The 15,904-nt window shown below is 37.6% G+C and overlaps 1 protein-coding gene across 3 annotated transcripts in view; it reads left to right on the forward strand.

Moving 5' to 3' along the window:
• Window positions 1-15,904, forward strand: part of Cnot6l (CCR4-NOT transcription complex subunit 6 like) — a 78,167-nt gene that overhangs the window by 5,397 nt on the left and 56,866 nt on the right. For all 3 annotated transcript variants that reach the window (XM_090343375.1, XM_090343372.1, XM_090343374.1), the window contains exon 2: window positions 11,680-11,801. In XM_090343375.1, the coding sequence (XP_090199501.1) occupies window positions 11,690-11,801 (112 nt within the window). In that variant the 5' untranslated portion in view covers window positions 11,680-11,689. The remainder of the gene's footprint in view (window positions 1-11,679; window positions 11,802-15,904) is intronic.

The following is a 15,904-nucleotide window of genomic DNA, read 5'->3' on the forward strand; positions in this document are numbered from 1 at the left end:
CAGATTTTTTTTCCTTTTGTGCTAATCTGAGGCTTGAACTCAGGATCTGTGCATTGTTCATTAGCTTTTTTTTTTCTTTCTTTCAAGGCTAGTGCTCTACCACAGAAAGCCACAGCTCTGTTTCTGGCTTTTTGATAGTTGGAGATAAATCTCATGGACTTTCTTTTCCCAGTATGGCTTTATTTATTGCCAGTTGTGGGGCTTGTACTCAGGGCCTGGGAACTTCCCTTGAGCTTTCTCAAGGCTAGTGCTCTACCCCTTGGTCCTGTGGCCAGAAGTGATGTTGTGTACATGGTAGCAAAGAATTGAACGGAGGGCTTCTACATGATAGGTGAATACTCTGGGCTCCAAGGAGGGCTTTAAACCAAGATCCTGAGATTTCACCCTTGTAAGTAGCTAGGATGATAGGTAAGAGGCACTGTTAGTCAGCTTCATTCTTTGTCTTTCGTTAAAATGTAATATCTATGAGGACAGAAATAGCAATATTACACATGATACATTTATATTGTACGTATAAATTGTATACAATTTCAGGCAACTTTTATTAATAGCTACAAATTATAGTATTTGTAGCATACTTCATAGCCAACCTGGCTAAGAACTACTTCAAATAGTTCTCAGTGATCTTTTATGGAATTTATATACATTGTTCATTAAATTTCAGTGATTTGTCAACAGCTTTATCTTTGTGAAAAGTTTCTATTAAAATTTTACATTTCTGATGTTTTTAAGCTATTGGGTTTTTCATGTAGAAGAACAGGCTTTTTTGTTTTGTTTTTTTGGCTAGTCTTGGGGCTTGAACTCAGAGCCTGGGCACTGTCCTTGAGCTTTCTCAAGGCTCTATACCACTTGAGCCACAGCACCACCTCTGTTTTTTTCTGTGTATGTGATACCCAGGAATCGAACCCAGGGCTTCATGCATTCGAGGCAATCACTCTATCACTAAGCCACGCTCTTGGCTCCTTCCTAAGCTTTTTCATTCAAGGCTGATGTTCTATCGCTTGAAGTACAAAAAGAAATTTTAAACCAATGCATGCTAGGTAAGTACTCTACCATTGGGCCATTCTCCTGGCCCTGCTTCATTGTTTTATAGAGTACCAGCCTGTCAAAACTTCTTCACACAACAAAACCTGGACGTTGGTTTTTTTTTTGTTGTTGTTGTTCATATAGGGCCTTTTTCTCTGGATCTAGTTTTGATTCAAAACATCTTTTTTTAAATAAGTTCTTATATTCTTTATTCTTCAGTGACTATTTCAGGCACTGTTTTAATGTTGGTATTCATTCTCTTTGAATCTTTTCCATTTTGTAGAAAGGAAGCATCACCTTTCTGGCAGTTTGTATAAGTGATATCTCTGTTAGGAATTTATGCCAGAAATTAAGGGTTAGCTCTTTGTTTAATGTTACCTGTTTTGGATCCTTATGAGTTAGACTGAACTTAACTTTTCTTTTGAATTTCTTGCTAGTAAAAAGATGTTGGCAATTCTGGAATTTGTTCCTAGATGGGGGAGTTTTTCTTTGTGCTTGTCAAGTTTTGTCCTTTAGTTACAAAGGTTTTTCTCTCTTCATTGTTTTAAATGAAGATGTGTAGATAAGACTTTGCCACATTCTAAACAAACATTGGTTCTCAGAATCATTACTACTCCCCACCCCACCCCTTGCCAGTCCTGGGCTTGAGCTCAGGGCCTGAGCACTGTCCTTGGACTTTGTCAAGCTCTACCACTTGAGCCTCAACACCACTTCTGGCTTTTTTCTATGTATATCTGGTACCGAGGAATCGAACCCCAGTTTTTGTGCATGCTAGGCAAGCACTCTACCACTAGGCCAAACCTCTGCCCCCAATAGTTTTAATAAAATTTAATAGTTTGCTCTGAAAACATGTTTTGGTTTAGGTCAAAGGATGAAACTGTTATTATGATTATAGGGTTGTAATATTTGAGCCAGTCGCTGGTTGTTTCACTCCTGTAATTGTAGTTACACAGGAGGCTGAGATCTGAAGATAGTGGTTTAAAGCCAGCTTGGGTATGAAAATCTGTCAGACTTTAAAAAAATTATTAAAAAATTAACATTGATTTTTACGTCATACTTCAAATGACGTGTTTAACAAACAAGTTTTCAAGAAGGGAATCTTATATACAATCACTTGCTCTTAGGTTGCAGAACATAATTAAAATTTGGCTGAGGTATGTTTGTATGTCAGATACATATTAATCTATGTAATAAAACATATGTCTATAGAGTCATAAATTTTTATGTCTATGTAGTTGTGTTTATATTTCTAATACTTGATCAGACTCTTAATCTCCAACCACCAGAAAGCTGGAAGTGGATCTGTGGCTCAAATGGTAGAGCACTAATTAGACTTGAGTACAAAAGCTGACAGATACCGCTTAGGCCCTGAATTTAAGCCATAGGACAGGCAAAAAGCCTAAAACCCCTTCCACCCCCAAAATTGTGGAATAATAACCTAAATTAATTTCTGAATGAAATGATAAAATTTAGATGTAAGTTACTTATGAAAAACATCCATTAATTAAACTTTTAGTTTTTAACCTTTTCATTGAAAAGGTGGTTCATTACTCTAATAGCATTATTTACCTTTAGCAATTTTTTTTTTTTTGGTGATATTGAAGTTTGAACATAGACCTTTACACTTGCTATGCAAGTAAGGAAATTTTGACACTACAATGTTTAAACCAAGTTTACTTTCCTAGCAATTGACCCCAAACAATAAAATCTTTTTTTTTTTTTTTTTTGGTTCGGTCATGGGGCTTGATTCTGGCCCTGGACGCTGTCCCTGAGCCCTTCAGCTCAAGGTTACTGCCCTACCCCTTGAGCCTCAGTGCCAATTGCAGTTTTCTAATGGTTAATTGGAGATGAGTCTCACAGTCTTTAGTGCCCAGGCTGGCTTTGTACTTTGATCTTCAGATATCAGCCTCCTGAGTTACTAGGATTACAAGGCTTGAGCCACCATGCCTGGCTCCAAACAATATCTTAAATTGCTGTTTAGTTTTTGGATACAATACAACATATTCGGTTTATATATGGTGATGATATATATACCTAAACATATTTATGAAATACTGTTCAAATCAGTGGTTTTAAGAATGACTAGAGAGAACATGAAATTGGAAGGTGAGAAAAGAAAAAAAGGCGAAGTACTTTCTGTGAAACATTAGCATGTTTCAGGTTGTCTCCTCCTCCTCCTCCCAAATTTAAACATGCTGGGCCAATCAAGATTTTTGAGTATTTTTGTTCCTTAGAGTGAAAGGGTCTCAAATCATACATTTGACAGGCTTGCCTATTCATAGTATGTATCATTTCAATGGTCCTATTTGCAGGAGTTCTTGTAGCTTGGATCTGACAAAATTTAATTTTACTGTTTATAGCAGCAAAGATGGTTTCATTTCTGCTGGATTTGGGAAATCATTCTGTTAGTCTTGGGACTGTTTACCCATCTTGATAGTACAGCCCATTGGTTTCGCAGAACTCTTTCTTTAGGAAATACTTGCTAATCAACCACAAGTTTTAGGAGACCTTTCAATAAGTGTTCTCTTTTTTTTCTCATTTTTTCTTATTACAAAGGTGATGTATAGTTAAATAAGTCAGGTAATGAGTACATTTCCCTTTTTGACAATGTTAGCCCTTCCCTCACAATCTCCCCATTTTTCCCTCCAACCCTACCTATGAGTTGGATAGTCCATTTTCATAAACTGTTCACATAGAAAAGAGTATTCTTCTGGGTTTTTTGCATCTTTTAACTTTATTAACTATCATGGATAGAGAAATTCAAAAGAGAACTTGAAGTAGTCAGGAAAATGATCTTTGATAACTAGTACATTAAGGACAATGCTGGAGAATAAATGGATTTGTGAGAAGTAAACATCCTTGAACATACGCCATTTTTATTGGATATATTGGTTTTGATTATACATGGACATATTGAATATATAATAGGGAAGAAATTTTGTTCTTATCTGTATTATAAGTATGTGAGCTCTATTAGGGTTATGCTGGCAAAAGTATATGAACTCTATTAGGGTCATGCTGACAAAAGTTGGAAGACAAGACAAATTTAAAAAATGAAGCTCTTTTGCTTGCAGTGGGAATGACTTAAGAAAAATAATTCTGCTAGCCACAGGATTCAGGTTAATGGGAACATTGTGTGTGTCTATATACTGTACTGTACTGGATATATAATGTTTGGTCATATATCAGAACAATAAATGAATGCCTTTGGAATCGCTGTGCTTTTTGTATTTGATTCAGAATGTGTAGGTATGATAAGGATAAGTTTTGGGTGTTGCTAGGTCTCTAACCTGAGAGTTGGGCTGTGGCTGACATTTCTGAACTGTAGATGTAAAGAAATAGGAGAACTGGATTTCTAATTTACTACTAGGACTTAGGCTGGATCTCTTACAGTAGAGGCCTCTATAGAGCCTTCCTACTTGAGCTGTCCTGTTTCTAGATCAGTTTTTTGAAAAGATTTTGGGAAAATTTCAAAATATGCCTATTGCTTTCATGCCAAAAATTGTTTTGAAATGTATCCATGATGTACATTACATTAGTAATGTATTCATTTTTTACTGGTGGATTCATTGTGTGGACTTACCATAAATTGTTTTTATTATGGCACTGGGACTTAAATTCTCCCCTTCCCTTCCCCTCCTACTTCCCTCCCCTTTTTTCCCTTCCCCTCCCCTCCCACCTTTCTCCTTTCTCCTCCCCTCCCTTCTAGCCTTTCTCCTTCCCCTCTTACCTTTCTCCCTTCCCCTCTCTTCTCTTCGCTTTTTCTTTCTCATGGTGGTGGTAGTGGTGGTAACTTTAGGAATGTGACACCTAGGTCATATTCAATAGGTACGTTTCTTTTATAGGTATGTTTCTTTTAAAGAAACAAATTGTTTTCCAAAGTGCTACTCTGTTATATTCTCATCTATATTGTATGAGAGCTCTACTTGCTCCATGTTTTCATTTGATTAGGATTTAATTATTTCAACCATCACCCATTATAATAGGTATTTCATAGTATCTCAATGGCTTACTTTTTATTTACTTAATTACATTGAACACCTTCAGAATTTCATTACGTATCTTCTTTGGCACTATAACTGTTAACATATTTCATACATTAAAGTTTATTATTGCATTTTGCTTGAGTTCATGTTGCATATATTCTTCATAATATACTCTGTAAGATTCTTTTTTTCCCAGACTGTAGGTTCTTTTATTTGTGGGTCATGGGGCTTAAACTCAGCCCGGGCACTGTCCCTGAGCTCTTCAGCTCAAGGCTATCGCCCTACCCTTGAGCCAAGCCCCACTTTCCGTTTTCTAGAGGTTAAGTGGAGATAGAGTCTTGGGTCCTTTTGTTCCTGGGCTGGCTTTGAACCTTGATCCTCAGATCTCAGCCTCCTGAGTAGCTAGGATTTCTGGGTGTGAGTTACTGCACACACTGGCTATGGGGGGGGAGGGTTGTTGTTGTTTTTTTTTCTCCTAATGTCCCAGAGTTCAAGATACTGATTTGCTTTATGGGATTTTGTTTTGAATTGTTTTAGTGTATTTGTTGAAAACGAATTGTGGGGTTACTTTAAGACTGTTCTTTGGATCTGTTTGTTCTCCTGATTTGTTTTTATTTTGCCAATAACTATTACCATGATTATCATAACTATAATAACTCTTTGAAATTTGGTAGTATAACCAGATTTCTTTTCTTTTTAGTTGTTTTAAGAGTTAGCTCTTTTAGGTCTTTCGTATATCCATATAAATTTTAGGAAAAGTTGTCATTTCACTGGAATTTTAAACCAATATATAGACCAGTTTGAGAAGAACGACTATCTTAACTGTATTGTCTTTTGATTCATGAATATAATACAAGTGGTTATTTACTTAGCTATTTAATTTCCATAGCTTTTATGTTTTTTTTTTTTTTTTTGGTAACATGTATTAGAAATTCTAGTAGAAGATTGAATAGGAAGAAAGACTTTTCCTCCCACATTTCTGATCTTGGGAGGAAAGCACTAAGAATTGTATCATTAAATGCAAAATTAGCTATGGGATTTTCATATCATATAAAGTGCATTCCATTTATTATGTGGGAGCATTTGTATCATGAAAATAGGTTTTAAGTAGAAATTAATATAATCCAGACCTGAGAAAGGGATGAACAGAATGTTTAATTCCAGTACTGGGGCCTGAACTCGGGTCAGGTCCAGGGCATTTTCTTTCAGCTTTATCACTTAAGGCTGGTGCTCTAACTCTTGAGCCACACATCATTTCTGGCTCTTTTGGGGTGTGTATGTGTGTGTGTGGGGCGTCCTAGGGCTTAAACGCAGGGCTTCTGTGTTGTCCCTGAGCCTTTTCACTCAAGCCTAACCACAGTTTGACTTCTGGATTTTTGGTGATTGGAGATAAGGCTCTCAGACTTTACTGCTTGAGCTGGCTTTGTGTGCTGGGTCCCAGGGTTGAGCTCAGGGCCTGGGCACTGTCCCCAAGCTTTTTTGTTTAAAGCTACTGCTTTACCACTTGAGCCACAGCTCCATTTGTGGCTTTTTTTGGTGATGGATTGGAGATGAGTCTCATGGACCTTCCTGCCCAGGCTGGTTTTGAACTGTGATCCTCAGATCTAGGTCTTATTTATAACTTTGGAGTGATTGAAAAAATATAAACTTTGTCTAAATTAATGCCATTAAAATGAAGCAAGTCTGACATAATTTTTTAAAATTACTGATCGATAGGTAATAGCCTCTAGTTTGGTGTCCATTTTTTTATTTTTGGTACCAGTCCTGAAGATTGAACTCAGGATCTGGGAGCTATGTCAGAGCTTTCTTGCTCAAGATTACCATTTAATCTACAGCTCCACTTCTGGCTTTCTTTGTTCATTGGAAAGGAAGAGTTGTGGACTTTCTGGTGGGGCTGACTTTGAATCTCAATCCTCATATCTCAGCCACCTTAGGTAGGATTGCAGGTATTAGTTACTGGGGACCAGTTTGGTGCCCGTTTTTTTTTCTTTAAATATTTACTTTTTTTTTTTTTTTGCTAGTGTTTGTTTTGAATCCTAAAGATGGGAGAAAGTTTCTAACTATTTAGCAATAGCGTTACATTCTTTGTTCTTTCTCACTTGTTAGTGCTTTTTTACCTGTCAAGTGGATGACCCTCTTAGTACCCTTTTTCAGAGCTGAAAGCTCATTGTATTACCTCTGGATTGACATAATGTTTGGAGTACTTCTGGAAAGCTATAAAACAAACTAACATTTCCTCACCTTCATCTAGAGGCTTTATTGTGTTATAAGCCTATGCATTTTGTTGGGTAGATAACTAGTTTATCAAGTAGATCTATAAGAATAAACTGACTAGCAATGTCATATTGAGTTCGTTATTTCTAAAGAGCCAATAGTTCTTGTAATTGCTGCAATCTGATTACATGGTTTGTGAGTTAGGATAGTAGAAAAAGAATGATCAGGGGCTGGGAGTTTGGCCTAGTGGTAGAGTGCTTGCCTAGCATGCACGAAGACCCGGGTTTGATTCCTCCGTACCACATACAAAAAAGCCAGAAGTGGTGCTGAGGCTCAAGTGGTAGAGCTCTAGATTATGGTTGGAGGCCAACCCAGGCAGAAAAAGTTCTCAAAACTCCTTTCTCAATTGATAGTTGGGGATGGCAAGCATATCACTGTGTCCAACTATGTGGAGACTGAGACTATTAGGATTACAGTTCCAGGTCTGCCTGGGCAAAAAAAAGAGATGCCATCTCAACAGAGTGATGCATGCATGGTGCAGTTGTGCTCACCAGTCAACCCTGCTATCAGAAGTGGATCTCCAGGCAGCAAAAATGGCCAGTGCCAAAAAGGGATTGAAGTATGACTCCGTGGTAAAGTGCTTGCCTGGCAAGCTAAAAGCTCTGAATTCAGACTTTGTATTTAAATACATTTTTTTCAACCTGACCTCTGTCTGTTAACTCACTTTGAGCTTTTTTTGATGCATAATGGGAGACAAAAGTCTCTGGAACTTCCTGCCTAAGCTGGCTTCGATCTGTGATCCTCGGATTGCAGCCTCACGAGCAGCTAGGATTACAGGCATGAGTCATTGGGACCTGGCCAACAGTTTTCTTTTGTAAGTGAGATTTCAGAGCTGGAGATGATGGTTAAGCTTGGAATATAGTTGTTTTGGAATGGTTGCAATATTTACCATGTATGGACTTGGAGACAAGTCATCCAGAGCTCTTGCTAAGGAAATTGTTCTTTATTTCAGGGCATTGGCTAAGCTCTTATGATTACCATAAGTGACAATGTATTTCTGTAGTCTTTAAGAATAAATGCCACCATGAGATAGACTTCCTTGAGGATGTGTAAAATGTAATTAACCATAAAGAATGAAGAGCTATAAAACTAAAATGTCAGCTGAAATATAAAGGCTTAGTTTTTTGTTGTTCCATCCTACTAGTGTCTGTATCTCTGCCTAAGATTGATTTTGTAAAACTGTTGTAACATGATCACTTAATAATTCCATGAACATAAATAATGCTTAATTATGATGGGTTAATGTTGGATTACTAGTAGTTTTACTAGAAGTTACTGATGCCTTATGAAGTATTCAAGGTGATTGTAGCATTCTCAACCTAAATACTAGGTGATATGCTGAACTAGAGTGATTTTAAACTTGGGTAAATCAGCTGAGACAAATTGTGGTTTAGTACCCAAATGCTTATATCTTTACATGTGCTTCAGGATTTTGTGTGTGTGTATGTGTGTGGCTACAAAAGCTGTAGAAGTTTAGTTCTAGCTTTTAATGCTTCTGATTTTTCTCAGATTGTTTTCAAGGAGCAGGATGCTGCTTGATTTTCCTAGCTTCAGATATGAAACTTGAGATTTAGGATTGTATAATAGAATACTTGTATGTATTTCATGTATATTTTGTAATAGGCTATTCATTGAAATAGCATCCTTATTGTTTCCAATTGTCCAAGTAAAATGAACATAAATATGAACATAAATTTAGATTTTTTATTTTTTTGTGGGTCATGTGTCTTGAACTCAGCCTGGGTGCTAATCCTTCAGCTCAAGGCTGCTGTCCTACCTCTGGGCTTGGGCATTGTCCCTGAGCTCTTCAGCTAAAGGCTACTGCCCTATCCTTGAGCCAAGCTCCCCTTTCCATTTTCTAGAGGTTAGTTCGAATCTCAGGTCCTTTTGTGCCTGGGTTGGTTTTGAACCTTGATCCTCAGATCTCAGCCTCCTGAGTAGCTTGGATTATAGGCATGAGCCACTGCACCCAGCTAAATTTAGATTTTTCTATATAGAGTAGTTCTAATACGTTTAATGTGGTTTGAAATGAAGAATGAAACAATTTTACAGCAAATCAGTATTTTATAGAATTACCTGAAATGTTTGTTTAGTGGGACAGAGAATTTGTGATGAGTAAACTTACCAATTTTTACTCTGATAGTGTTGAATTAGCTGTAAGTAATGGAAATTGAATTGTTTCACTGTTAGGTAGCATAGTTCATATAGAGACCAAGAAGTAGTAAGTAGTCAAGTTCTTGTCCCGGACTAATGGTTAGTTTCAGGACATTTATAATAGATTGTCCAAAGGCTTCAAAATTGGAACAGAGAATGGAAAGCAAGTTTAAAGCAGTTTGTATAGTCAGTGTTTAGGGAGCCATATGAGTATTTTATTTTTTTATTTTTCATAGTGCTGAAGTGGTTTCAAAACTGGGAGGTTACAAACTGTTGTGTTACTAAGGGATTTTTTTAGCTCCCTTTGTTTATGTAATTAGGTTCTTTAGTATATATCAATATTCTCTAGTATATTAAAGAACCTAATGTAGTGGGAAGTTCCTTTGGGAATTAATACGATATAGAAATTGGACACTCACAGGAAATGTAATTTTAAATTTGCCTCAAGCCGAGGGAATGTAGGTGATTGTGGTGGCACATGTCTTTCCCAGAAGGTCCTGGGAGGAAGCTAAGGTAGGAGAATTACAAATTCTAAGCAAGTCTGGGTTACATAGTAAGATTCAGTTTGAGCTGTATAAGTGAAACCCTGTAAAAATCAAACATAAAAAAGGAGCCCACAAGCAATTTTTGTGCCTTTTAATATTTTTTGGCTGTGTTGGAGATTTGTACTCAGAGTTGTAGAGTTGCTAGGTAGGTATAGTACCATTGACTCACACCTCCCACCTGAACCCTTTTATTTATTTTTAGTGCCAGTATTGGGGCTTGAACTTGGGGCGTCAGTGCTGTTCCTGAGCTTTTTTGCATGAGGCTAGAACTCTACTATTTGAGCCAGAGCTCACGTAGGATTTATTTATATTTCATTGGAGATAAGACTCTCAAGGACTTTACTGCATGGGCTCCTTTAATTTTTGTTTTAAAGTATTTTATTGATTGTACTCTTTTACACTAGCTTGAATTTCTTGGTAAATGATAGAACACTACTTTTCTGTATCCATTTAATACATTTCAAACTACCTGAAAGTAACAATTATTTAGAATATTATTTCTAATAAATAGTTTGCATTCACAGAGTATTGTGACTTGATATTTGCATGGGTAGGAAAGTCAATGAGACTCCTATCTCTTATTATCCAGGAACCAGAAGTAGAACTCTGTGTAAGTGGAACAGCACAATCCTTCAGTGAAAAAGCTGGGAGATTGTGCCCAGGCATTGAGTTAAAGCCTTAATATCAATATGGGGCCACACACATCAAACCAAAACCATTTTGAACTTGGACCCTCAGATCTTGGCCTATTGAGAAGCTAGGATTGCATGTGTAAGCCATCGTGCCAAACATTTGAGCAGCTTCATTATGTCTAAGTTGGTCATTATTGGTAATTGTGTACTGATTATGAAAGACTATGCATAATAACTTTGGTCATAGTAGCTTATACATTATCCAGTAGAGCACTTTTGAAAGTATAAAGGAATGATACAAATATTTAAGGCAGTGATTATAAATCAAGAATGGCCCAGGCTAGCCAACAAAATAAGCAGTCACCTAAGTAGGAAATGGGAAATACAGAGAATAAAAGTCAAATTACCTTAAGAAAACATATTACCTTGTTGAATTGTGCAACAGATGAGACTCCAGACTTGGGCTTTGTTTCTCTTATATTTTAGTATTGTATTCTATGGCTGGCTTCTTTGTAGTCGAATGGCTGCCTGCAGTATTTGTGGACTGTATTCTTTATATTATCAGCAGGAGGGAGCACCCTGCTTTTCCTAGAAACATAGAATGAGTCTAAATGTGGTGTGATTATTAGATGGTTCTCGGTGGCAGGGGGGATGTTATAAGCTAATCATTTTAGGATATTTTAATATAACTCTATTCTCCTTAGGATATCTTCATATTCTCCTTAGGATATCTTCATATTACCTTATTCTCCTAGTCAGAGTCCATTCAGGAAGCTGGTTGCAAAGTCAGTCTTTTATAGAAAAGCAGTGCTCAAGTGAGTATGGGCTTCAGAAGGAACTACAGATTCACTGCAAAAGTCTAGTGTGATACTGGTTTGCCTTTTTCCATCTGTACCTGTTTGAGTATCTGCAAAAGCCTTGCATTCTGCAGATGATGTCCTTTTCTTCAAGTGAGAATTTGTAAAGTGATTTGCTAGCCTGCAATGAGAGGAAAAGAAAATGTCCTATCTTACTCTTTTTAAAAAAACTGTAGTAATTGTGATCCTTTAATTTTTTTCACAGACTAATAGGGATGCCAAAGGAAAAATATGATCCTCCAGATCCTCGCAGAATTTATACCATCATGTCAGCAGAGGAGGTAGCCAATGGGAAAAAATCTCACTGGGCAGAATTAGAAATTTCCGGTGAGTAAAAGCTGAGGCATTTTTTGAGACATAAGTGTAATAATAAAGAATATTGCTACATTATTCATAACTAAAGAATATTGCTACATTATTCATAACATTTGTGTGCTTATGTGTGTATGTGTATGTGTGTATCCTTCCTCAAGGCACTGTCCTGTAGCTTTTTGGCTCAGAACTGAGATCCTACAACTTGAGCACAGCTCTACTTCTGCCTTTTTGTTGATTAATTGGAGAAGAATCGGGGGCATTTTTCCTGCCTGTGCTGGTTTTGAACTGTGTCCTAGGTAGGATTACAGGTGTGGGCTATCACTGTTCTGTTGTGTATTTTAGTTAGATGGGCTATTGGAAAATACAAAGGATTGCCAAGGTAATTTTGTGATTTACATTCTCCTTTTTTGAGATTAATGGTTCTTGTGATAGAATAAATTGGCTTTTGTTTGTGTGGACATGTGCCAGTCCTTAGGCTTGAACTTGGGGTTTGGACACTGTCCATGTAGTGCATTATACATGAACTACAGCTTGATTTCTAGCTTTCTGTTAGTTACTTGGAAATAAGTCTTGTGGACTTTCCTGATTGGGCTGGCTTTGAACCTCTATCCTCAGATCTTAGCCTCTACAGTAGTTAAGATGATAGGTATGAGACAGTGACGGCTGGCTACATTTGATTTTGACCATATTGAAGTAATCTTTGTAAATTAAACTGTCATTCTCCTATCATCTTAAGTGTGAGCAAAGAAGAAAACTTGGAAGCTATTGTAAGAATGTCTGATAATTTGTGTTACAGGACATGGTTAGAATTTAAGGTACAACATCATTCATAAAAATACATAACTGCTAATAGAAAAGCATCACACACAAGCTGAAGGAAATTCAACAGAATGCCCAACTGGTAAACCTTCAAATGACTGAGACCATGGAAAATAGGGACAGAAAAAAACATGTCACAGATCCATCCACTGAAGTCTAAAGAGAAGGAGCAGAATTATTCTTGATGAAAGCCACTGTGTTGAAGGTTGAGTAAAAAAAAAAAATTAGGTTCTCTTTGATGTAGAGCCTTTTTAGTTGTAAGTTTTGTTCTACAAATTCTAAAAACTCTGGTTGACACTTGGTTAGCGATGGTAGTGAAGGTGGAAGTCTTCTGTTGAATAGATCTCTATCTTTTTCCACTGCTACCTTACCAGTTTTTGTGCAGGTATTTTTTTTTCTTTTTTCCATATTTTTTTTATTGTAATTAGTAAAAGGGTTACATGATACTTGCCAGATAGAAGGTACATTAATTCACATACATTGATACCCTTTCACATGTCTTGGTACCCATTTCCCTCCCCCCCTATCAAATTTCAAATATCCAAATACAAATAAATTCAATATATCAGATAACAAAGTGAGATACTATACCAATATGAGATAACCGTCTTGGTTTCCCCCCCTTCCCTATCAAATTTCAAATATCCAAATACAAATAAATTCAATATATCAGATAACAAAGTGAGATACTATACCAATATGAGATAACCAAGGGACAGCAAAGGAGATGAGAGACAACATAGTACATTAAGGACAACAATCATTCATTATATGGCTTTTGTTTCACTATCCTGGAGGTCCTTTCAATTAGCTTCACATTATATGGCCTTATGTATCAAGATTTTGCTCTATTGCAGATCTCTGCTAGTAGAGCCCAAGGTTTCTACTGATTATGACGAATGAGGGAAACCATTGAGCCTAAGTTCCTTTGAGTCTGGCTTACTTCACTTAATATGATTTTTTCTAAGTCTCTCCATTTCCTAACAAATGGGGCGATGTCATTCTTTCTGACAGCAGCATAGAATTCCATTGTGTACTAATACCACAACTTGTTGATCCACTCATCAACTGAGGGACATCTAGGTTGGTTCCATGTCTTTGCTATGGTGAATAGTGCTGCAATGAACATTGTTGTGCTAGTGGATTTAGTATGTCCTTGTTTCTGGATGGTTGGGTAAATGCCAAGTAGTGGAATTGCTGGGTCATAGGGGAGTTCTATGTTTAGCCTTTTGAGGCACTGCCACACTGCTTTCCATAGTGGTTGAATGAGTTTGCACTCCCACCAACAGTGTAGTAGTGATCCCTCCTGGCCACATCCCCTCCAGCATCTGTTATTATTCGTTTTCCTGATCCTGGCCATTCTAACTGGAGTGAGGTGGAATCTTAGAGTTGTTTTGATTTGCATTTCTTTTATGACCAGAGATGTTGAGCATTTCTTCATGTGTCTATAGGCCATTTTTGTTTCTACTTCAGAGAAGACTCTTTAAGCCTTTGGCCCATTTTTTAATGGGATGGTTGTTACTTTGGAGGTTAGTTTTGGAGTGATTCAATTTTTTGAGTTGTTGATATATTTTAGATATGAGGCCTTTGTCCGTTGTTTGGTTGGTGAAGATCTTCTCCCACTCTGTAGGCTTCCTGATTAGTTTACTAGCTATGTCCTTTGCCTTACAAAAGCTCTGCAGTTTAATGCAGTCCCACTTATCCAGTCTTTCTCTGATTTGTTGTGATTCTTGGTCCTTATTAAGAAAGTTTCGACCTGTGCCAAGGAGGCCTAGTGTATCTCCTATTCCTTCCTGTAAAGTTTTCAGTGTGTCCTCTTTTACCTCCAGGTCTTTGATCCATTTGGAGTTAATTCTAGTGCAGGGTGACAAAGAAGGATCCAACTTTAGTTTTCTGCAGGTTTGTGCAGGTATTTTTGTGCACATTTTTCTTTTTGTAAAATCTATAAAAATTTCTCCCCCTCTCCCCCTCTCCCCCCTCCTCCCCCTCTCTCCTCTCTCCCCTCCCCCTCTCCCTCTCTCCCCTCTCCCCCTCCCCCTCCCCCTCTTCTCCTCCCCCTCTTCCCCTCCCCCTTTCCCCTTCCTCTCCCCCCCTCTCTCCCTCTCCCCCTTTCCCTCTCTCTCTCCCTCTCTCCTTCTCCCTCTCCCCCTCTCTCTTTCTCCCTCTCCCTCTCTCCCTCTCCCCCTCCCTCTCCCTCCCTCCCTCGCTCTTTCCCTCTTTGTTTTCTTTTTGCCAGTCTTGGGGCTTGAACTTAGGGCTTGAGCACTATCCTTGGGCTTTCTAAAGGCTAGCAGTTTACTACTTGAGCCATAGCATCACTTTGGCTTTTTATATGTATGTGGCACTGAGGAATTGAACTCAGGGTTTCATGCATTCTAGGCAAGCACTCTATCACTAGGCCAAACTCCGGCCCCATACAAAACAATTTTTTGTATGAATTGTTTTGTATAATTGATAAGTACTGCAAAGACAGGAGAAGAGATATCTCATTTTATAGAAGCTGATGCCTTTAAGAGCTGATAAATGCTAAGAGTCTGAACTCTGAACTAGGTATTCTGATAAGTGTGTACTCCACACAGGTATTGACTGATAGAGCTTGTTATATGACTGTTTCCTTGAATGTGTTGCATTTAATCATAAATCTTAAGCCAGAGTTGTTCATCGCTAATTTCAACATCAGAAATCTGGGGAAGATGTTTTCTTTGAGAATACAGTGCTTTGTGATAGCTAATAAAAGATTGGTTCTAAATTGTAGTAACTAATTTTGGTTACTTAATATTTGCAGACTAATCCAGGTCTTGAATATGAGCTTTGCAGTAATTTATTTATTTTATTTATTTTTGCCAGTCTTGGGCTTGAGCTCAGGATCTGAGCACTGTCCTTGGACTTTATCAAGGCTAGAGCTCTACCACTTGAGCCTCAGCACCACTTCTGCCTTTTTTCTATGTATGTGGTACTGAGGAATCGAACCCAGGTCTTCATGCATGCTAGACAAGCACTCTACCACTAGGCCAAACTCCTGGCCCCTGCAGTAATTTTTATTAAGTATGCAAGAAATAATTGTGTGGCTATTAATAAAAAAAAAATCACTGATCTACTGTAAAAGCTCAAGGCAGCTTCATTCTTTATCACTGAGATTTCACAGCAGGGGTCTCCATGTTTTGCTTTATCTCATTTAATACGGGAAGGCCATGAAAGGGAGTTTATGTTCAACAAAAAGTGTGAAATTAAAGATTGAAGGCAAGATATCTTTGGAGGCAATTGATTAAAATGCCTGTACATTGTATATGATGTAC

The sequence above is a fragment of the Megascapheus bottae genome, chromosome 13 (assembly GCF_031878675.1).
Source record: "Megascapheus bottae isolate mThoBot1 chromosome 13, mThoBot2.hap1, whole genome shotgun sequence".
In the NCBI taxonomy this organism is placed as follows: Eukaryota; Metazoa; Chordata; class Mammalia; order Rodentia; family Geomyidae; genus Megascapheus; species Megascapheus bottae.